Genomic DNA, 23,458 nt, shown 5'->3' on the forward strand with positions numbered 1-23,458 from the left:
GATGATCAATGATTTTGCTGTAACGGCTCCAGCTGTCTGTGTCAGGGACACGTTGGAGATGAAGTGAGTGATCCAGTGACAAAGGTTTGGAAACCTGCAGTCAGCTGAGACTAAAGGAGTCACCTGACCGAGAGACCAAATGTTTCACTGAGAACGTCCAGATGAACAGAATCAACCTTTGGGATAATCTGTTCCACACATCCATGTTTCACTTACTGCATTATATTTCCTCATTGCTGTGCAGACAGGCCTGTGGCTTATAACCAACTCCAAGTTCAGACTCAGAGGCTGCTGAAGCTGTTTTCTGGAACAGAGACGTGTTGGATATAAAAGCAACTCTTCTTTATGTGTCAGCACTGAGGAAAGGAGCAGCTTCGTTTCTAAGTGTATGAAGGACTGTAGCAGTGTGTGTGTGAGCTTTATTTCACAGACAGAAGCATGTCAAAAACACAACTTCAGGTAAAAACAATACAAAATCAAAGAGTCTGATCAGAAGGATTAAACAGAGGAGTGTGGGACTGTTTTTAACAGACAGCAGGTTAAGCCAGGCTGGAGGAGTAAACTGAGCCTCGGTGTGAGCAGCAGTGTGTTTGACAGGAAGCTGAGATAAACAGTCTGGAGCCCATTTAGTGCTTCATATGAAAGTGTGAGGATTTGAAAGCAAATCTAAAATCAAGCAGGAGTCAGTGTGAGAATGATTTGTGCTTTTCCTCAGTCAGATGCTGGGAGTTTCAGTTCATCCATGTTCAGCGTGCTGTGCTTTGTGTAACAGGAGAATATGACAGTATAAATCAAGTCTTCATGTCACTGAAAGCCTCCACAGTCTGCTATGGAGGTGCATCAGTTTGGATTTACAAGAAGAACATTTCTTAAACCTGCCACAAGATGGCGCTCCAACAGAAGGGATGTCCACAGTGTAACACAGACACACACATACTGTGTGAATGTGTGAGTGAATGGGCTTTCAACACAAGGCTTCTGCTGCTACCTTTAATGACATAATTAGCTAACAAGAACAAACTGTTAATTACCACCAAAGAACGGCTCCAGATTTTAGCTGCTGACCATTTTGTGAAACGTTGATTACATCAGCTTATTGTTGATTTTTCAACCTTAATATCAGCTGCTTTAAAGGAGCCTGGTTCTCTCGCAGTAACACTTTTCTTCACTAGATGCAGTGCAGGCACAGTCTGTGTTTCTAAACTACACACTAATGTTCATTGTTGTGCAGCTAAATCCTCCCTCTGGATGGGAAGAATCCCTGTCAGGCTTCAAACACCTGGCTTGGTGTTCTGGAGCTAATGTGTCACCTGTGAGGACTCTGAGATGAACACACAGCAGACACTTCAGTTCTCCGTCTGTGTGTCCTCAGTTTCCCAGCATGCCTTGGCTGTGGTGGTGGAGGTGAATGAGGGGGAACATGCTGCTCTGTCAGCACTCAGGTTTCATACCTGGTGATCTCAGAGGACAAAGCGGCGTTACAGCAGCGCACGTTGATGAGACCTGATGCTCTGAACAGTTCAGACTTCAGCCTCACTCTGAGAAAACAAACGACTGACTGTCAGCAGCAACTACACCTGCTCCATCAGTGACGGAGAGAAGAACTGAGACTGAGAGACATACAGCTGCAGGTCAAAGGTCAGAAACGCCCGCTCTTTGTACGGGTCAGGAGTTAGTACTGCAGAGGTCAGAGGTCAGCTTGCTGACAAACCATTTGAAACAGTTTGGAGCTAAAAGCACAACAGCAGAGGAAAGAAGAGACACTGCAGAGATGATGCAAAATATTGTGTTTTGTTCTCAGCTGTCAAAAAGTGTAACACACGTGTTCCAGCACAGCCTTTGTGTACTTTCACTTCTCCATACTGTCCATTGGAAATCCTGTTTGTTACTTTTTGATTTCAGTCCATGTGTCCAAAGCAAACTTCTGTCCCACACTTTCTCTGCTGACTCTTCACCGATGCTCAGATGATCTCAGATGATTTCACCAGAACTCATCAAAATTCGGGCTCCACAGAAACCCAGACGTCACTAAACAAGCGTAACAAGCAAAGTGAAAACTGGTCGTTCAGCTTTATTGACCAAAGATAAGCTCACATGTCACCTCATGACACAGACACTTATTTCCACAGCATGCACGAGGACTGACAATAAGTGTCTATAAAGCCACTTCTATCTGCCACACCTGTGCTTCTGTCATGGTTGCTCTCCTCTCACTCTGTCATTTATCCACAGTCTGCCTCCCTCTGCTCCGTCAGCTGACGTCCTCTCTACACCACCTGCTGTGTTTTATCCTGCAAAAACACATTTAAGAAGCGTTGCACCGAGTAACGGGAGGAACTGCTATAAAATCCATTTAAAGGAGGTGGTGCTGAGTGCTGTGACTGGGGTCCCACCACTGACATCACGGGTGGAGGACATGTTGGAAAACTGCTACAAAGTGCTGTGCAGCCAGCAGAGCTTACAGTCTGTCCTGTGTGTCATACAGGCTCTCACACTTAGTGTTTCTGTGACACATTGAAGAGAAGTTTGTGTTGTTCACAGTTGTGCTTGTACTGAGTGACAGCTGACATGACCTAACAGGAATAATGTGTCTGTGCTGAATGAGAAGTAACACACAATCAAGTCTTGATGCATCTCAATCATCCAGGAAAGTGAGTCTGTTGCTTCTGTTCATCTGGACGCAGCGTTTTGTGGGAGAAACGTGTCGTCATCATCAGGTGACGTCTTCAGTCTCAGCTGCAGGTTTCAGTCTTACAAACAGGACATTTGCATAAAGACTGAAAGCAGCTGCAGGAACGATGGGCTGGGAGCTCCGTTCCTTCATCTTAATTATGCAGATTCTCAGGACCATTGATCAACAACCACTGATCCATGTCCATGAGTCCCATTCACAGAGATGTGGGAATGGCTGCAGTCACAGCATGTAAGATGGAAATAAATGAGAAGTATTTAGCTGAAGTGGATTTGATTTATGTTACTTCTTTTTTAACTTGTAGTTCTACATTGGAAGATTATTGTGATATTGAAATATAAAAATACATTTATATTCTATTATTTTCTCAAAATAAGCGTCACACTCGTGGAAGCCGGTGTAGCCGCCGAAACGCCTGCATTTATGGAGACTTTCAGCCCCAGGTAGGCCAGTTATGGATCTTGGATCCACATTATGTCAGCAGCTGTTCTCCACCGTGAACTGTGTTCAAACAAACACGCTCACGCCTCACAGACGACAGCTTACAGTCCTGTAGAGATAAAGTGACTTCGTACAGCCCCGACCTGCAGACGCTGTGCGCAGAGGTTCAGGAGCAGAAGTCCCGTTGTAAACATATCACGGCAGACCCGACGATGTTTGCATGAACGCGCTTTTTTTAAAAGTCAGGTCAAGGCTCCAAAAGCCCAAAGGCGATATAACAGTTTGTGTTTGCTACATGGATCCTTGTAGTTCAGCTTTCCTTTGTTATATTTCTTTAAGAGCTCAAAATGTGTTCATTACATAAATCAAATGTAATTTTCTCTGTAGCACTTCATGGATTTCATAAGCAACACACTGTAGTTGTTCACACAAAGCATAAAGGTAAAAACAATATACACAGTGTTATCTTCATTTTAGATGTCACAAAGTATTTGCGGCTCCCAGTGTTTTCCCGAACCCTGACCCTTTGCGTGGAAACCGGGTCCAAAAGGCTCTTTGGGTGTTAAAGGTTGCTGACCCCTGCACTAGGCCCAACTGACACATATATTTGATTCCAAATACAAAAAATAATGTGTAACCTGCTGGAAGAATGTAGGAGGTTGAGACAGGATCTCAACACTTGGTGTCTGCAACAAAAGACAACAATATGTGGGCCGATCGTGGCTCAAGAGTTGGCAGCTCGTCTTGTAATCGGAAGGTTGCCGGTTCGAGCCCCGGCTTGGACATGTTGTGTCCTTGGGCAAAAAAGCACTTTGGGGTCCTTAGGGACGAGTAAAGCGCTCTACAAATACAGGCCATGTAATGGCAGAAACGTTCTCTAGTGTAAATCCTGACTAGTTCATTAACTACAGATCAGTTTCAGTGAACATTATTCACAGAGGGATCTGAGTTCCTTATACCAGACTCTACAGAAACTGTAACACTGTGCAGCTCTGCGACTCAACAATATGACAACAATGTAACACACACTAGAATCATCAAATAAAGCCCCACTAACCACTAGAACTAACTAGCACTGGACACTTGCATATTAGAGATTTCTACCACCATAGGAGGCGAGATATCATCCTTGAACCAGAGCATCCAGCCCTCAATTTCGGACATAAAAAGCGACGTGGCCAGGCATGATAACACTTTGACTGAACTGCAGGACTGTGCCTCGAACCACTCTGACACCATCGCCACTCTCCAGGCCACTGTGGAGCGTTTGTCTGCGGAGGTAAAGAAGTTAGATGAGAGATGTGGAGCTCTTGAGGCACTCCAGGAGGAATCATTTAAGAACTGCAGGAATACCAGAAGGCACAGAGGGACCCAAGATGACTGAGTTGGTTCACACCTGTTGGCGGAGGCGCTATCTCTCGAGGAGAAGCCACTCATCGATCGAGCACATAGAGTGAATCGCCAGCGTCCCAAACAAAGTCATCTTCCTCGGCCCATCATCTTGAGATTGCACTACTACCACATTGGTGAGGAAATTCTGCTGAAAGCTGCAGAGAACAAGAACCTGATGTATAAGGGTTTTTAAAATAAACATCCTCCCAGATTTCCCTCCCTCTGTTGGAAACGCAGAGCCGCATTTGCAAATATGAGAGGAAGACTACGTGGGATGACCGGCGTCAGGTACAGACTGCTATACCCTGCAAAGCTGTTAGTGACCCATGGTGATGTGAGGAAAAGCTTTACCGATCCCAAAGAGACCGTAGACTACGCGGAGAAGCACCTCTCCCACCCACCTTCAAATGTATTAAAAGCAAGGATATATCTATATGTCTAACGCTGACACAGCACTGTGTTTCTTCTTTTCCCTTTATATTCCATGTAAAGGTGAATATGGAGCGTTTATGGAGCTCGTTTATTGACCAGCTGTCAGTTAGAAGGTAAGAGTTACTAGGTTAACAGAGGTTAGCAGTAACAGTACGGGGAAGTATATTGTGTTGTTCTTTTGTTGTTTTTTATTTTATCGTACTTTACTTTGTTATTTTGATTTTACCTGTTGTGAGTGCTTCCCGTAATTCTCCTTTTTCTTGCGCCGCTGTGGCCAGAGTTCACAACATTACATATTTTTGTATCTATAAACAGGAAGCTGACACTCTCCAGACTTTATCAAAGGTGTGAGCGTCACAGCAGAGGCCTTTGTGTCAACGTAGCTGAAGACAAAACACAGAAACACATGAAGGAGATTTTCCTGGCCTGGATTTTATACAAATATTCTGCAGTACATCAAAAATGAAAGAAAACCATTAGTCAACATATGAACATCACCTCTGAAGTTACAGAGCTTTGATTGGAGACACAGCTGAGCGTTTTGCATTTTGCATAATTAATTACATAATTAATTATGTAACCATAATTAAATGGTTACATCATCTTTAAAGTCCCCAGAGATCAGGAAAAGGGCCTGAGGGTGCTGTGTTTGGAGTCTGCTGGTTACAGTGTGCAGGACCTCACAGGCTGCTGCAGCGTTAGCAGAGGGCGGGACATACACAGCTATCATAATCACGTGTGTAAACTCTCGTGGTAGATAGTACGGTCTCATGCTAACCGCTAGCAGCTCAATGTCCTTACAGCATAGCGTCTCTTTGATAGAGAAATGCCCAGAGTTACACCATCTATCGTTCACAAACACAGCCAGACCCCCTCCTCCCTTCTTACCACTCTCCGCTGTTCTGTCATAAGAGGCTCAGCAGCTAAAGCAGCACACCTGGGTCTCCCAGCCTATTAAAAGCAGCCCTTTGCTTCACCTGCTTCACTAAACATTATTATTTTAAGCAGAGTGGTGTGATTTATGTAGGCATTGCTGTGTGACAGGATGACTTTTCTTGCACACCCACCAAATGAGGGCGCACATGCTTCCACGCCCACTGGTGACTGCACACATCCTTTCAAGGAAGCATTTCATTCATCCCTAACAAATGGAACAAAACACTGTGCAGCGTGTTCAGGTTTGAACGTGGCCCTGGCCTCTCTCTGCATCCACCTGGCACATGCAACACACATCCACTCCCTGCTGAGCTGCTTGTATTTGATGTGTTGAAGTTTTGGTAAAGTTTGAATAAATTCCACTTTATTTATAGGAACATTTCATCTGTGGACTCCTGCTTCCCCTCTTCTTGAGCCAGTTTGTGACGGGAACATGACATAAGAAAAGTAATTTATCCCTTTTTGATTCTGTGTATCTGGCGCTCATCCAGTGAGTTCACACTTGGCAGAAACAGACTGAATTTGTCTGGAGAACTTTGGCTTCAGCCAAGTTAGATAAACACACTGTGTCTCTGTCAAAACAGCAGTGTAGTTGTGGCACCCCTGTGAGGGAATGACCACATGAATATTATTTTGTGTAAAACACTCATGTAACGGGACATTTTTCATTGCTATATGTATTTATTTTCAGTTTCTTTAAGAGGATAGAAAATCCATGTAACAGGGATTCATTTTATGTTAGAAAGCAGTGAGGGCGGAACTTTGGTGCTTGCTCCGGGGTTTCGGGGAGCAGTAAGTGGAGCCCACCTTCCGCTGCTTCCTCAGACACGTTCTGGAGGAAAGCAGAGACGCATCGTGTCTTCCTTACTCTGCTCTTCACCTGCTTTTACAGGTCGGTACACGGTGCTCGCACCGAAAATGTTGTTTATTGTCACCATGGTTACCCAGGTTAATGTGAATGGGAGAGTTAAGGCGGTCCGCCAAAGTTATTTATATGTAAACACGGGAGAAAACCAGAGGAGTGTCCCGCGCGACCGCACCGCGAGCCCGCTCGTTAGGTGGAGCGCTCGTGAAGCAGAGTCAGTGCGCTCCTATGCTCTGTGCAAACGTGTTGTAATGCTCCAATCAAATCAGTTCTGTGAGATGTGAATGTTAATAGTTCTGTTAAAGTGACTGAGTAGATTAGCTAGTGTAACACAAGCACTCTGAGCAACTCTGTGTAGCTAACAGAGGCATTCATGGGTTGATTCAACAAGCTGTGTTTCATGATGCACTAAATAGTGATTTTGCCAGTAAATTACTGGAGGGAACAAATGTAATGTATTTACCAATGCTGTTATTGAATAGAACTGTTTAGCCAGTAAGACACTGCAGAAGACAATGTGATGTGTTTATTGATATGATAAAAGGATGTAGCTGTTATGGAAAGAAGTGTGAACTTGAGAAACTGAACCAGTTAAAAAGAGTATATTTCACTGATGTTGTGAAATAAGTAAATGTAATTGATGTGAATGAGGAACCAGCTGAACAGTATATTGAAAGCTCATGTTTAGTGTTTTATAGCATTTATTTGTGTGAAATAAATCAGACTCAGACACGTTCTGGAGGAAAGCAGAGACGCATCGTGTCTTCCTTACTCTGCTCTTCACCTGCTTTTACAGGTAACATATTTGTCATCGAGGTCTTCATCCTTGGGACCCGTAACATAGTAACTTCTTCATTGTTATACTTCTATAGTTTTCCCATTTTGTGAGCTGTGGATGTGGAAAGTGTCTCAGTGACACATCCACATGAAAACGGCGTTACCTTCGTTCATTTGCACGTCAAATGAACGAGCTGTTTGGACTTTAACGTCACAGCTGATGCTTCGATACTCGAACTCAAGAGTTCAGCTTCCACTCAGAGGTACAAGTACACACAGCAAAGATAAACGTGTACACAAGGTGGAACCCACAAGTGCACAGCTCCAACCAGAGATGGGCAGTAATCCCATTACTTTTTTCAAGAAACGAGTAAAGTGAGGGATTACTATTGCAAAAAAGGTAATTAGATTACTGTTACTTTCCCGTAAGCACGCTGCGTTACTGCGTTACTAAAACCGCAGCTGTGTGCAGATGAACAATGGATAATCTATCGAGTGTGGAGAGAGTGTGAGCGTGCAGCGTTTAAAGCGTGGAAGCACTGACCTTACTTTGAGTTTGACTCTGTAAAAAGTGACAAAAACATTAGCATCCGCTGTTCACTGCGTGGGAAGACAACATGCTCACTCACTATGTGTTAATGGGCATGCTTATTTATAACTTTGATAAAATGTCATAAAAATAATTCCATGCCAGCTCACCATTGGTGATCAGGTAGTTTCTGTTCCAGTTCCAGTCCCATAGATCATGAAGCTTGCTGCCAGAAAAGCTTCAAATCTCCTTTGAAAGCTGTTTGTGGTCTTGATTGTGGGAGCTTCAGTTGTCTGACTCCAGCTGCCACACAGTGCTCACTGATATCATTTGCAAAAACCCCAGTGTGACAATATTTATCAGTGAAGCAGAAATCAGGAAGTGACGACTTTTCTTTGAACATTTGCTAAGGCTAAGCTGTGCTTTCTACCACAGTTGGGAATTTCCTGGTTTACAACAAATTATTGTGTCAACACCGCATAAGATTTCAAACTACAGGAAAATCACTGGAGTTATAAGAGGCAGACAACCACACACACACCACATGCATGCTGTTGCTATTTATTGTGGATTAACCTGTCAAGGGCAAGAACAAAATAATTCTGCCTCAAATACAGGAAATCATAGCTTTCCTGTATTTCCTCCATTGTTGGCATGCTGGTTAGTGCTGTTGCTCCACAGTAAGAAGGTCCTGGGCTAAATTATCCATGAATGTAAACGGCTGTGTGTTTCTATCTGATAGACTGGTGAGCTGTCCAGGGTGTACCCTGCCTGGTAACCTATCACTTCAGGGTTATTTCCCAGCCCTGCTGCAACCAGGATAGAGATAGGAGGATGGTGGTTGTTGTAGACCCATTCAATTTCAATTGAAGGATTAAAATGTTCCAGGAGCTCAACTTACTCCATCTGAACATGTTTCAATCGTGTTTTATGAACACAACATGCAGCTTTACTGAATATGAAAAGGTTGTGTTGATTTAACTCAGTTGTTTAAGTTTCTGCCAAAGCAAAACCTTTGTGTGCAACCAGTGTCCACTATTGAATCAAGTAAATCCAACATGTTTTTGTCAGTGCAAGAAGGAGTTACGGTGCCTGTATTCCTGCACAATATTGTCCCGGGAGGGAGGAAAACTTTCTGGTGAAGTTTTGGTTGATTTTTGGGTTTTGCTTGACACTAGGTTGATTTTATCAGTGAGGTTTGGATTGTTTTCTTTCTCTAAGAGAGAGAAAGATGGTTTTATGCTTGGACATGTTTGCAATGGGCCCCAGTATTTGTTACTTTATTAGTATTTTATTGGTTGCGTTTGTTTGTGCTTTTGTTACAGTGCACTGAGATAAGAACATCTGAGAGGTGTGATCCACCGGTGGTGATATTTTGGTATTTTGTGAGTTCCCGATTTAACAAATCAGCTCTTTAATCCAGACCTGAGAGGTTGAACTTTAAAGCGCTATAAAATATTCTTACTGGAAACAGTGGCAAAGTGTTTTTCTCCATGATTATAATGGGCTTGGGAGAAATTCACTTATATGTGACATTGATCACATGAGAAATCCTGAGCCTAAAAGGATTGCAGCGAGTCAATCCAGTCCAAAAACAAGGAGCTGTTTTCCTTTAAAATGATGACGTCATCTTGCTGGTGATGGAGGCTCGAATAGGCTGCGCGTGAGACTCCATTATCAGCAATATCTGGTATGAATGTGTGTGGATGTATGCATGTGACTGGACTGTGATGGACTGACGACTAAAAATTTAACTGACTTGACACTGAGACAAAAACGGTGCCGACTTTAGGATTAGTGAATGTCCACAACAATTCACCCAGCCTGTAGAAGAAGGGTGGAGGTTTTGTCTTGCATTGTTTTGTTGTTGCAGGAGCAGAAGGATGAGAGAGACTAAAGGGGGAGGCTGTAGCTTCACATGAGTGTGAGCTGCAGACTGAACCCTTTGGTTGCTAATGTTGAGTCACTGATGTTTGCATTAAGAAAATTGTGTTTTATTAGCCATGTTTTAATTAAGGTATCACATTATATTGTTGGGAATGTTAAATGCTAAAGTGAAGAAAAGCTTTGATTTCACTCATGACTGAACATGTTATTATTAACCATAGCAGGCCACTGTAAAGAGTCAATTAACTGTTATAGAGGAAAAAAAGGCCAAAAACTATGTTAATACCTATGAATAACAGGCAATGATAGACTTGTCACATTCAAAATAGAGATATGTAATAACAAACACGGGTCCGTGTCATTTAGGTTCTCCATTGAAATAGTCAATCATTTAGAAAAGTAGAATATATATATATATATATATATATATATATATATATATATATATATATGTGTCTCAACGCTGTTTTTCAATAATATTAAAAACCTAAAAACTATTGTTGTGGAAGATAGAAGTCACTGTGACAGCCCTCTGACTGTGGAGGACGTTTGTAATCCTATTTCTGCACTTAAGGCCAACAAATCTCCCGGCACAGATGGTTTAACTGCAGAGTTTTATGAATCATTTTCTAATCTCCTGGCTCCGTTCTTACTGCAGCTTTTCATAGGAAGTGTAGAGAATAACATCCTCCCTCCTACTCTTACTCAGGGTCTCATAACACTTATTCCAAAGCCAAACAAAGACTTACTTCTTATTGATAATTGGAAACCCATCTGTCTGCTCAATGATGACTATGAGATTATGGCTTTAGTACTTGCTAACAGAATGAAAGAGTTCTTGGACACAATTATCGATGAGACACAATCAGGCTTTATGAGAAACAGACACCTTTCTAAGAACATGAGACTGGTTTTAGATCTACTTGATTACTCTGATTTGGTATCTGACTATAGCTTCATTCTCTTCCTGGATTTTTAAAAGGCTTTTGATACAATTGAACATCAATTTATTTTCCACTCTTTGGAAAAATTTGGCATTTTTCTGTAAAGCTATCAAAACCTTGTACACGAATGGCAATAGCTCAATTAAAATGATTAAGACTCCACCCCGAGATTTGACCTGTTATACCAGGAATCACCACAGCTGATAAGGAGCTCATCATCAGCCAGCTAGCTGATGACACCACACTCTTCTTGAAGAATGCAAATCAAATCCGTCCAGCCCTTAGTGTTATTAGTGATTTCTCTGAGGCATCTGCTTTATGTCGAAATCTAAAAAAAATGTGAATTACTAGCAATTAAAGGCTGCACTGCAAATGCTCTCTGTAACATTTCTGTTAAACAAGAAGTCACATACCCAGGACTGTTAATATCCAAAGACCAAAAGTCAAGATGCTCGTCAAACTTGTCAAACAGTGTTGGGGAATTCTCAATGGTGCTTGGTGCCATACCCTCAGGGACTTTAATGTTATATAAAAACACTGACAGCTCAATATCTGCCTCAGTCACTCTCCCTGATCCAGCTGAGTCAGCAGTGGGAAAAATCTGCTTTTCACAGGAACTTGGTAACAGCAATAAGAGAATACGTAGTTTATTCCAAGAAGATATCATGTCTCTCCTGTTACACCCCGGCCTAGGCAACCGGCGTGCAACGCAGGAAAATAAAAATAAGGAAAAAACACACGAAAAAAAACCCACTAAGGCTCTCCACCAAAATCCCCAAAACCGAAGTGTCTCAAACGAAAGTATTGACAAAACCCATTTACAGCTATTTACAACAAACTATTTATTTACAACACGGGGGGAGATCGCGACCATGACATACCGAAACACAAGGCTTAAATACATAGAAGGAGCAATTATGGAATGGACCACAGGAGGGAAACTCAGCTGGGGCAAATTAGACCTGACGAGACAAGGAAACGTAAACTGAACATACTAGGATAACACAGACTTGCAAAGTAAAGCAGGAAATACATGACAGTCACGCAAAAAACAAAACACTGACAACACTGAAACGTAACATTTCCCCCCACCCAAAAATCAAACATGTAACCCCAAGTGAAAAGTTTGATTCAGACAAACGAAGCCGATGAAGGCTGGAGCGGTCCCCCGGACCCTCCAGCGAAGGCGGATGAAGGCTGGAGCGGTCCCTCGGACCCTCCAGCGGAGGCGGATGAAGGCTGGAGCGGTCCCTCGGACCCTCCAGCGGAGGCGGATGAAGGCTGGAGCGGTCCCTCGGACCCTCCAGCGGAGGCGGATGAAGGCTGGAGCGGTCCCACGGACCCTCCAGCAGACGACAAAGGCTGGGGCGGTCCCCGGACCCCCCAGCAAAGGCAATCCCGGATGAGCCCCCATATGTTACATCCCGGCCTAGGCAACCGGCGTGCAACGCAGGAAAATAAAAATAAAGAAAAAACACACGAAAAAAACCCCCCACTAAGGCTCTCCACCAAAATCCCCAAAACGGAAGTGTCTCAAACGAAAGTATTGACAAAACCCATTTACAGCTATTTACAACAAACTATTTATTTACAACACGGGGGGAGATCGCGACCATGACATACCGAAACACAAGGCTTAAATACATAGAAGGAGCAATTATGGAATGGACCACAGGAGGGAAACACAGCTGGGGCAAATTAGACCTGACGAGACAAGGAAACGTAAACTGAACACACTAAGATAACACAGACTTTCAAAGTAAAGCAGGAAATACATGACAGTCACGCAAAAAACAAAACACTGACAACACCGAAACGTAACACTCCCATATATAGAATATCTTACTGGAACCGACATGTTCCAGATATCACCTGGAAGACAGTCTGGATGATCCCATAAATATCTAATTGTGAACAAGGTGAAGGAAATCTCATATAAAATTCTTCATAAATGTGACCCAGCCAGTCACTATATGGTAACATTTAAAAGAGACATAAATACTAATTGAACTTTCTGTGGGGATCATCCAGAAACTGTGGCACATCTCTTTTGGTTCCTCTACACAGAGATTCTGGAAGAATTTAGCAGTTTTGTTATTGTCCATATTTTAAGGGAGTTTTCTTTACGATGGAAAATGTTTTATTCTGTTTCTTTAAGTTCCCCAGGAAGAATGATAAATGTTTTTTTATAAAATATTTGTTAATATTTGTTAATTAAAAAAGAGAAAAGATGCAGGTAAGCAGACGTGTGATTGGATAATGGCAGGTCATCCTGAACCAATCAGACTAAACTCCAAACAATACATTATGTTACAGATTTTAATATTAATTAGTCATTGTTACTTGTTGATTTGTCCTTTTCTCATTGTGTGACGAATTATGACGACTGTTTGGTAGCTGTTATTGTCTCTCTCTCTCTCTTCATGTGTGTTTCTCTGGTGAAACAATAGTTTTGTGTTAATGTTAGGGCTGCACGATTTTGCATAAAATGAGAATCACGATTTTTTGGCTTAGAATTGAGATCATGATTCTCTCATAACAATAAATAAACATAAAACAACAAATGTCTCACGTTTTGTTGTTGCAGCAAAATGTTGTCCTGCTTGAAATTCCGTCTCCACCGTTGCTCGACGCTGCGTGTACAGAGCAGGTAGTGCAACAATAGAAAAATAGTTGCGAGACGGCACTGTGTAGCGTTTGTCTAGGGTGTTGATCGTTTTCCTAAATCCCTCGTTTTGCACAGTGTTGATGGAGCCATATCTTTGGTCAGGTGATAAGTGATAGCCTCCGTAATGTCTTTGTGCCTGCGGGAGTTCGACGTGTATAGGGAAGCGCTGTATAAGGTTCCCATTATTGATGTTTGGGTGGTTGACCGGGACGGATTTTCTCCTGTCACTTTCTCGTCATCCCTGACGTGCTCTCCGTTGTTTTTTCCCTGCTAATTTTAGCATCACACGGCACAGCTTCTGTATCACGTGGTATAAGGCTCCGCCCGTGTCATTTGTTGAGCAGGAAGAGTGAGCGCTTGTTTTCATGCAGAGTACGTCCCGGATCAAAATGTGAAGTTTTACAAATCACCACTTCTTTAGTGAATATCATTTCAGTCTCAGACAACCTCGTTTCTCTTACAGAGGTTGAATGCACCTTCTGTGGATGGCGGTACCACACAGTGTGCGTGGACTTCCCCTGCACAGAAGGCAACTACAAATGCTGTGAATGCTAAATAAACAGAAACAAATGATCCCTGTTGTCTTTGCTTGATGATTGGTTTGAGTCTTGACAATCCACATTGCTGGCGTTGCATCTTTCAATGCCAGCAATGGGAGGTATCAGTGCTCAAACCTTTTGTGTTTGTTTCCAACAAGTTGCCCACCTCGGGAAACAAAAATGTGTTCTTTTACTTGTCAGATGAACATATGAGACACTTTGACTCTTCAGTGCAGTGTGGAGCCTAACAAAGATCTGTTTTGTGTCCCAGCTGATCAGCAGGAGGAGGAGAGTCTGACGGAGCAGCAGAGGAACATTTTCAGCTACTTGGACTCAGCTCAGCCACTACAGAGGAAACAATGAGCTCAACACAGAAGGTGACAGACAGAGCAGGACCATATGACCAAAGATATTTATCACCATATACATTTGAACATTTGAACACAGCTAACATTAACAGTGCAGTGAATCCTGCTTGTGCCGTGATGTTCAGGACTGCAAACCGAGCAGCATCACTGACTTTCAGCTTGTTGTGTTTGTGGATATATGACTGACTTTAATTATCCACAAAATCATCACATTCTCTGTCAGATTAAGGTCGACTATTGAACGGCGTATATTTTAAAGGCTTTAAAACCAAGTTAACGCTGAAAGTACAAACATCACTAATGTCACATAACTCTGCCGACAAGGCATAGCTATGGCTATGAAATGCTCTTTGTGTATCACTTCTTCATTATGAAAGATGTCATTAATGCACTAGTAATGTCTCATCTGGAGTATTGTTCAATCATTTGGTCAGCAGCTAATAAGACAGATCTTAACAGACTTCAGTTAGTCCAGAATAAGGCGTCCAGATTAGTGTGAAGATGTTCATACTATACTAATATTGATAAAATGCATAATAACCTTTCTTGGCTTCCTGTACAGGCTAAAATATTCTATGGCTTACTTGTAGTTCTAAAGAAAGCAATTCTGTTAAACACACCACATTTATTCTGCTCAGCTGCAGTATCCAGATGAAATACATCATCATATTACACAGTTTTCAACAAGCTGCAATTTAGTAAATGCTCGAGTTAAAAGTAACGTTTTGTAAAACTGTTACATTTAGAGCAACTTTTAAGTGGAATAAGTTGCCTTAAAAAATTAGAGAATTATTCAAAACTTCAATGAACACTTAAAAGCCGATTTACAGAGCTTTTAGTTGTTGTAAATATTGTAAGACATGATTTGTTTTTGAAACTTGTGTAATGTGCCTCAATGTTATTGATATTATTATTATTATTGATTGCTTATATTTGAACAATTGTGAAACCTCACTGTGGATGTAAGAGGGAAATTATGTGGATATCTTGAATCCACTTTATTGTGTAATATTTTATGTGAGTATTTGACGGAAGACGAGCAACATCTGTTGTGGAAGCTAACGGGGTTCCTTTAGAATAAACAAACATAGGATTTATTATCACTGAATAATTCTGTATAAATCTATACAAATTATAGAAATATGTAATAGGAAACAACAAAATAATCTAAATTATAAAATAGTGTGTGTGTGTGTGTGTGTGTGTGTGTGTGTGTGTGTGTGTGTGCATGATTTTAGTGTTTGAACAGTCATGAATTATCTTTAACAGCAGGTTGGATGTAATGTGTTAGAACTACCAGCAGGTGGGGATAAGAGACCTTTAAGGTGTTTGGTGCCACGCTCCACCTTCAGGTTTAAAACTAGTGTTAATGGAGTTTGAAGGTTGAGTTTGTTCCACGACTGCATTTCACTCACTGCCTCTGTTTGTATCTCTGTCACTGCAGGACCAACATGGAGCCAGAAGTCAGCGCTCTCAGGAGGCCGACAAACCTCACAGAAGAAAGGGAGAGAAAAAACACACCTGTGACGAGTGTGGGAAGGGTTTTACTGTGAGGGCTTCACTAAAACAGCATCAGGTCATCCACACTGGAGAGAGACCGTTCAGCTGTGACTTGTGTGGGAAGGGTTTTACTGTGAGGGCTTCACTAAAACAGCATCAGGTCATCCACACTGGAGAGAGACCGTTCAGCTGTGACTTGTGTGGAAATTCTTTTTCCAGGAAGGATTCCCTAAAAACACACCAACTCACAGTTCACAGTGGAGTTAAAGCGTACAGCTGTGATCAGTGTGGCAGAGCTTTTACTCACAGTAGCAGCTTACAGAGTCATCTAGTTACCCACTCTGGAATTAAGCCATACAGCTGTGATCAGTGTGGCAGAGCTTTTACTCACAGTAGCAGCTTACAGAAGCATCTAGTTACCCACTCTGGAATTAAGCCATACAGCTGTGACATCTGTGGAAAAACTTTCAGCCAGAGATGGAGCCGAAATACACACCTACGCATTCACACCAGACATGATGTGTACTGCTGTGAACAGTGTGGCAAATACTTTACAACAGACGCACACTTACAACAACACATGTTTACCCACACTGAGGAGAGACTTTATCAATGTGACCTGTGTGAGAAGACTTTTAAATCTCCACGTCACCTGAGACGACACCAACAGATCCACACCAGAAAGAGACTCTACAAGTGCAGCTACTGTGAGGTATGTATTTATATTGTTATCTTGTCATTTTAGCCTGACTGTTTGGAACAACTCTGCTCATTAAACTGTGTTAGCATGTTAGCAATTCTACTGCATGGAAAAGCAGCTCTGAGTGATTATTCAGATTTTCCTTTCAGTTCTGATTTTAGTATTACTGTAGTATTATGGTGGTAGTATTGTAGTTATTGCAGCCCAGTAAACTGAGTGTGTTAACTGAAACAGTCAAATGTAGTTGGACGTCTGCAGAGATGCTCTTTATTTCAGGCGACGTTCAGGATACAAATGTTGAAGGACTTACACTGTCTTTGTGTCTTTGTTTAGAAGCAGAGCGACACAGATGGATCCAGTTCTCAACCCTGTCATCACTGTGGTGGTGGGAAAGACTTTCATTGTGACCTCTGTGGAAAAACTTTCAGTCAGCAAAATACCCTAAAAGTACATCAACGTAGACACACTGGAGACAAACTGAAATACTGCAAAGAATGTGGGAGAAGCTTCACCACATCACATCACTTAAAACGACATGAACTGATTCACAGTGGGGTTAAAAAGCACCTCTGTGATCAGTGTGGGTCATCCTTCACCACTGCAAGTCAGCTTAAATCACACAAACGAGTCCACACAGGAGAGAAACCACACAAGTGCAGACACTGTGAGAGAAGCTTCTCACAGTCAGGTCATCGTAACATTCATGAACGTGCACACATGGAAGGAAACTACAGCTGTGACCAGTGTGACAAGAGCTTCAGGAATCTCAGTTCATACTCTGCACACAAACGATCCCACGTTACTAATAAACTGTTTCACTGTTACCAATGTGCCCAAACATTCACCTCATTGTCTGCTCTGTGCAAACATCAGCGCGATCACTCAGGGCTGAAATCACTCCCATCACTGGATCACAGTGAATCTGAAGACACAGAAAGATCCTCTGGTTTCTGTGTCAGACTCAAAAAGCTTGAGATCAGGCTCCACAGAGTTCAGATAGAATCATTTAAACTTGTGTTGAACTGAACTGGTTGCTGGGCTGAACTTCTACATAATACAGATCTACATGGGATCTTCTTTTCTGTTGTTTTACTGAGTCAGTTTTGTCCTGTTTTCTCTGTCCTGGTTTTGCTCGTCTGTAAATGATTGAAACTCAGTCAAATAGTTTATTGTTCTCCAGCAAAACGTTTTGGAAACTCATGTTTAACCTTTAAAACTCTGACATGTTTTAGCACACAAGGCTTCATCGGGGAGTTCACTCATGATTGGACCATGAGAACAAAGGTTTTTAGTTCTTTCAAAGAGAGTCTTGGAGATGTTTGATGTTTCTGTTTTTTCTGAAACCACCTGAAAGAAAAACTATTTTTCTTGCTTTATGTAGTGTGGAAGTTTTTAATGTTTCTTCATCTGTGATGTTCTTGAATGTGTTCACGTGAAGATGGTACAAATAAACTGTCCTTTCAGCTTTAGCTCCTAATTTATTCATTATTTATGGATGTAGCACAGCAGCCGTCTCTTGATTAACACATGGAGGGCTCGGGATCTGATGGTGTCGTCTCCCTAATTTGCCCACTCAGTAAATCTCACTCATGGCCAAGAAATTGAAATAAACCTTGTTTCCCTGCTGGATAGTGATCCACTGTAACTCTGCTCCTCCTTCCTGTTTAGGATTTCTGTGGCTGAAGTAAAATTCCCTCCATCCATCACTTATCCCAGCTAACCCAAAGTGAAATAAAGTTTTGCTCGTCTTAAAAAAGCATTACTGATGATGATGATGATTTATATAAAATGCATATAGCAACAGTAGCACTTTAGTTTGGACTTTATGATTTCTGTAACTGGAAAATATTATTTTGTTTAAAGACAGAAGTGACCGCATAGTTGCAACATCAAAGGGAAATATTAATTAATTAGCATCAAGTATATTTGTTGCTTAAGCGTTTGCACTATAGCTTAAGTAGGATTATAACTTTTAAGGAAGGAAAGATTTCAGATATTTAGTTCACTGTTTCAGTTATTTTATATGAAATTAAAACATTTACGTTGGTCAAATATGATGCTCTAAATCAAATAAAAGTTTGAAAATAAATGATGTATTTTTAAATGCTGCAACAAATGTTCACAAAATGTAACTATAATTAAAACCAGTTAAACAAAATCAAATGTTTGAATCATGCTTAACCAAATGCCAGGCTGGAGAGCTGAACCTAAAGTATACGTAGAAAGATTTCAACATGTGAGCAGTTTTTAATGTTTTTATCACATATAAATGTCACAGCAGTGGGTCCTGGCCCAATGCTTTGTGTTTTTGCTTTTCTTTGACTCTTGTTTTTCTTGGTTTTTGTTCTTCTTATTTATCAGTGTGGTGGGGCGTGGTCTGCGGTGCCATGCGGACGCACCTGCACGGCATCCGCAATCACGCCCGCCGTGTTAAAACACGGGGACTCAGGGGTTGGTGGTTGTGTGGTGTGACGTCTGAGGTGGCAGCGAGGCTGGACTAGCCAGCCCGCCGACCCCCGGCCTAGTGGGGCTGTCCCGCTCCTCTGCCTCCAACTCCGGCTGCCCTGGAGCAGGGACCTCCGTCTCCTCGCACAGCTGCTCCGCCACCGCCTCCGCCACTCCCGTTTGGAGCGGCTCCCCGCACTGCGCCTCCGCCCCCAGCAGGCACAGCCCCTCGTCCACCTCTTGGTGGAGCGACTCCTCTGCCTCCGGCAGGTATAGACCCTCGCCCGCCTCGTCCTCGGCCTCCGATTGGAGCGGCTCCTCCACCGCTCCCGGCAGGAGCAGCCCTTCACCCGGCTGCTCCTCCTTAGTTTCTGTTCCCGTGTCCCACGTTTCATCGTTTCATGTCGAGTCAGCCCTGTCTCTCTGTTTCCTGTGTCTCCCCAGTCAGCCCCGCCTCCCTCGGGCACTCATGTGTGATACAGAGTAATAAACCTGACTACATTTGCTACACTCTCTTTATTACCTGTTACTTTAAAATTCATACACTAATTATGTCTGCCCATCTCTCTAATGTGAAGGTCAAAGGTCAACATCCCAGTGACATAAGAATAATCCCAAAGGGGCAAAGGCAGCGGTTAATTTAGCACATTTAGCATTAAGGGTACAGCAAGGATATACTTTTACTTATTGTGGCAGGGGTGTGGTCTCTGGCCTGCTGCAGTGGAGGCTGGTGGCGGGACGTTGGACGGCACAGGTGAGGGTGATGGAGCTCATGACTCTCCCCTTTATAGTGACGGAGGAGACTGGCGTGGGGGAAGCGTGTAGTGGAGGAAGCCGAGGAGAGAGCTGGTTTCTGGCTACAAAGACGGCGTCAAACCAGAAAAGATTGCTCGTGGTCAAATAATGTGTCAATCACCTGTGAATCAAACTGTGTGTGGCTCAGTTCATGTCACAGTGTTGTTTAGTATATCTTCACTTGTCTCACTCTCCTTCTGTTCTGTCCATCAGGACGATCCTCAGCGCTTACACAGATCCTCCATCGATGTTTTGGATCCAATCAGTGATCAGTTCTACGAGGAGGCCTGGATGTTCACCAGCGCTCGCTACACCTCCATCTACCAGAAGGTGAGTGTACTCCTTTGTGCTCAGATTAACATTTTACTTCTTAAAATACATTTTCATATATGAGCTTTCTATTATTTCATGGCCATTTAATCAATATTAAAATTACAAGCATATCAACAAAGGTGAAGCTGGTTTTTTCCACTTGCTGTCACACAGTCATGGAGGAATACAATAAATACATAATCAGTCATAGATCCTGAACAATGACATTAAAACAAAGTCTGTGGCTCTAAAAACTAAACAGTATAAAGACATGCTCCAAGCTGCTGTTTCTCTCCTACTCCTCTAGGTTTTCCACTGTCGGCCATCCAGCGATGCTGGAGGGCTACCTGGCCAATGCTGGCCTACACAAAGAGGTCCCGGCTCGGAGGAGCTGAAGAAGATCCTTGCCTTCCTCGTCAGTTTCCTCTTCAGTTCCTATCCCAACAAAACCTTCTTGCACCTATTAGCTCCAAAGAGGCTATGGTGCCCGTGGAGGTCTGGACCTGAGGCCTGTGCTCATCACGTGGATAGAAAACACTCTGACACCATTCTGGAGGTCTGATGGGACTCTGACCAAAACACAGATGAAATAAAACTTGTGGCTGGAGCTTTTAAAATGACTTTTTCACCTCATAGATTAATGCTCATGATTGCATGTTAGCAAGACAGCATCTCCCCAAGGTGAAACTCTCAGGAGACATTTACTCTTAAACTGTAATCTGGTTGAGACTACTTGAGGAGATCTTAGTAGCGAGTATGTGGATTTAGTCTCTTCACCAACAGCAGACAGACCCATGCCAAGAAAGCAGACATGTTCTCAAAGAAAGCCGAGAGCAGAGATTGGAAAAAGCTAAAAAGAAAAAGCTGCAGCTTCAGACGACTATCTGCCTGTAAGGCTGAAAAAGTCCAGTTACGCTCTATTTTGGGAAAGCTCCCAGTTTTGGTAACCTGGACTTTTATTTCCCCTCTTCTGCTACAGATGTTGACTGTGACCTCAGAGGCCAACTGGACCACACAGCTGCAGCAGGAGTGAGGGAGAGGAGTCTTCATCCAGCTTCAAAGAAAACATCCAGGTAAAGTGACGTGGATCAGCGGATAAAGCCGTCTCCACTTTCAAAGGAGATCCTCTGAGAGAGAGACTCTCTGAGCCATTTTAGCCTCAAATTATAGGACTTTATAGTACAGCAACACTTTTAAAGGACAAAAATAAGATAAACTGTGACTGTAATACAAACAAAGTATTGCATGTGTTTTTAAAAGTGTTCCTCCGATGGGCAGGATATCACTATTAGACTGTCCCACCAGCCAACTTCAACAAGAGACCACAGCAGCATTCAGTGATCAGCACAGATGTTCCTCTAACACTCAGCATCTGATCCCTGTTGGTCTGTGTGCTTCTGCTTTTGCTCAGTTAGAAACCCTGCAGCAACCCGACCCAAAACTGTGTCTTCTTGTTGGCCTCAATGTTGAAGTGTCAAACGTCCAACATCTGGAAAGGAAACCACGCCAGTGTACTGTGATGTTTCACCAACATGTGGCAGACGCTGGTCCTGCCTTTCATGCTGACATCAGCAGAGAGCCCCGCCTACCTCAAAGCCTCCCCTGTCATGTATTGATCAGGATGATTATGAAGATGAGCGAGTGCAAATAAGACTGTAAAAGTCCACGAGCAGAGTGTTTGGATGCTTTCTAATGATTCATGAATATCATGAGAGTGTTTGTGTGTTTTGTCTTTTCTTTGCTGACGTTTGTTACTAACAAAGACAATTTACGCTCTGTGTGTGTTTTCATCCTTACCAGCCGCACTCTAACTGCAATGAAGGAAACAAACTGTAGAAATGGTCGACTCAGTGACTTCATAAAATATTGAAGTGGTTCAGGTAGAGCCAGTTTTTAAATGACCATGAACACTGAGCGTATTGTATCTGTACAGCATGTTTTTCTATTAGACAGATTTGTAACAGAGGCCTTGCTCTCAGTAAGTTTGAAATCCTTTTCTGATTTCTTTTGTAATCTCTGATCTTTGTGTATCCTGCTCAGTTTGCATGCTGCCTGTAGGAGTTTCTGTCTTTGTATTTGAAGAGAATTCATTGAATATACTCAGCTGCTTCCCTTTGGTGCCTCACACATCACTGAAGTTTTTCAGTGTCCAGTTATTTGTTTTTAATAGCTGTTTGAATTCTCTGTATGTTTGACCCTGTAGACTGTTTAATGGACTGCTCGTCTTCCTGTTTGTAACCACTGCCTGTTTAGGACTAAAGATTTGGATTTTTGACTTTAACACAGCCTCTGCGTGTCGTCCCTTTGTGTCCTCGTCCTCTGTGTCACAGATGTTTCCATGATAATAACACAGCTTTCCCACAGTGGCTTGCAGCAGCATTTATTCACAGCACATTTGAGAAAGGTTAGATTAACTCGATGAGTTTATATTCAGAATGATTCTGACAGTGGGCCACTGTGAATTGTGATCTTTCATCAGGTCAATGTTTAAGTTCAGTATTTCAAAGCAGGAGCTATGAACAGTCATCATGTTGGCATTAGAATTATTATTATTAATCATTATTAATAATGTCGTTACTCATGTATAACTTTGATTAGTATACATGAATTTTATCAATAGTAAAAATAATGAATAATTCATGTATAACTTTTATTGTGTTTTGTATATTAATTATATTTAAATAGAGATGTTGACCCTGTCTCTACAGTAGCATCAGTGTAACAGACATTATTGGTCCAAGCTGTCATAAATGGGGAGCCTGATCCTTTATTATGAAAACATGACGAGTATTTTTCTTGTCAGTTGGGAAGAAGTTGGTCTTTTTTTCCTTCTTTTTGCTCAGTTTGTCTTTTCTTTGATAATTGAAACTCTGATCAAACCTACTCATGTTCACAGCATGTAAAAGCAGCTGACAGTCCGTGGCATTGTTGTTTGTAGAGGTGCAGTGTAGTGGGAGCATAAATCAAAAGAAAGCAGTAACATTTATGTAATAAAACATCTGAATGAAAATGAACAGGCCCTTTATGAACTTCAAAGGGATCTGAAAACAACACTTTTTAAAAGAGTATCTTGGGGTGTAGGTGGTCAAAATAGAAAACTGAGCTGAGACTCTAAGTTCAATCCATCCATTGGTTTTTACTTAGGAGGAAGAAATGTCAGGCTGGTGCAGGCTGGTTAGGTGCATGTGGTTATCTTTACCTAAATGAGTTCACTTTGTGGCTGCCAGGTTGGGCAG

The 23,458-nt window shown here is 42.3% G+C and overlaps 1 protein-coding gene across 6 annotated transcripts; it reads left to right on the forward strand.

Annotated features, from left to right (window-relative positions):
- The first annotated feature begins 6,736 nt into the window (after positions 1 to 6,736).
- LOC146640675 (phospholipase D1-like) lies at positions 6,737 to 22,503 on the forward strand. Of its 6 annotated transcripts, none has more exons than XM_085400006.1 (6): positions 7,478 to 7,554; positions 14,374 to 14,479; positions 20,124 to 20,240; positions 20,530 to 20,778; positions 21,202 to 21,295; positions 21,634 to 22,503. In XM_085400006.1, the coding sequence occupies exons 2-5, from the start codon at positions 14,462 to 14,464 to the stop codon at positions 21,253 to 21,255; spliced, it is 438 nt and encodes a 145-aa protein (XP_085256132.1). In that variant the 5' UTR covers positions 7,478 to 7,554; positions 14,374 to 14,461; the 3' UTR covers positions 21,256 to 21,295; positions 21,634 to 22,503. The 6 variants fall into 6 exon arrangements, 5 of the variants coding, with proteins under 5 accessions (XP_085256128.1, XP_085256132.1, XP_085256129.1 ...); XR_014909983.1 differs by having other exon boundaries at positions 7,482 to 7,554; positions 20,530 to 21,112; positions 21,638 to 22,503; XM_085400002.1 differs by lacking the exons at positions 20,124 to 20,240; positions 20,530 to 20,778; positions 21,202 to 21,295; positions 21,634 to 22,503 and adding exons at positions 15,915 to 16,682; positions 17,340 to 18,611 and having other exon boundaries at positions 6,737 to 7,554.
- The last annotated feature ends 955 nt before the right edge of the window (positions 22,504 to 23,458 follow it).

Source organism: Rhamphochromis longiceps, unplaced genomic scaffold (genome assembly GCF_057381845.1).
Source record: "Rhamphochromis longiceps isolate RC_006_pf unplaced genomic scaffold, R_longiceps_female_GT1.1 unmapped_scaffold_4, whole genome shotgun sequence".
In the NCBI taxonomy this organism is placed as follows: domain Eukaryota; kingdom Metazoa; phylum Chordata; class Actinopteri; order Cichliformes; family Cichlidae; genus Rhamphochromis; species Rhamphochromis longiceps.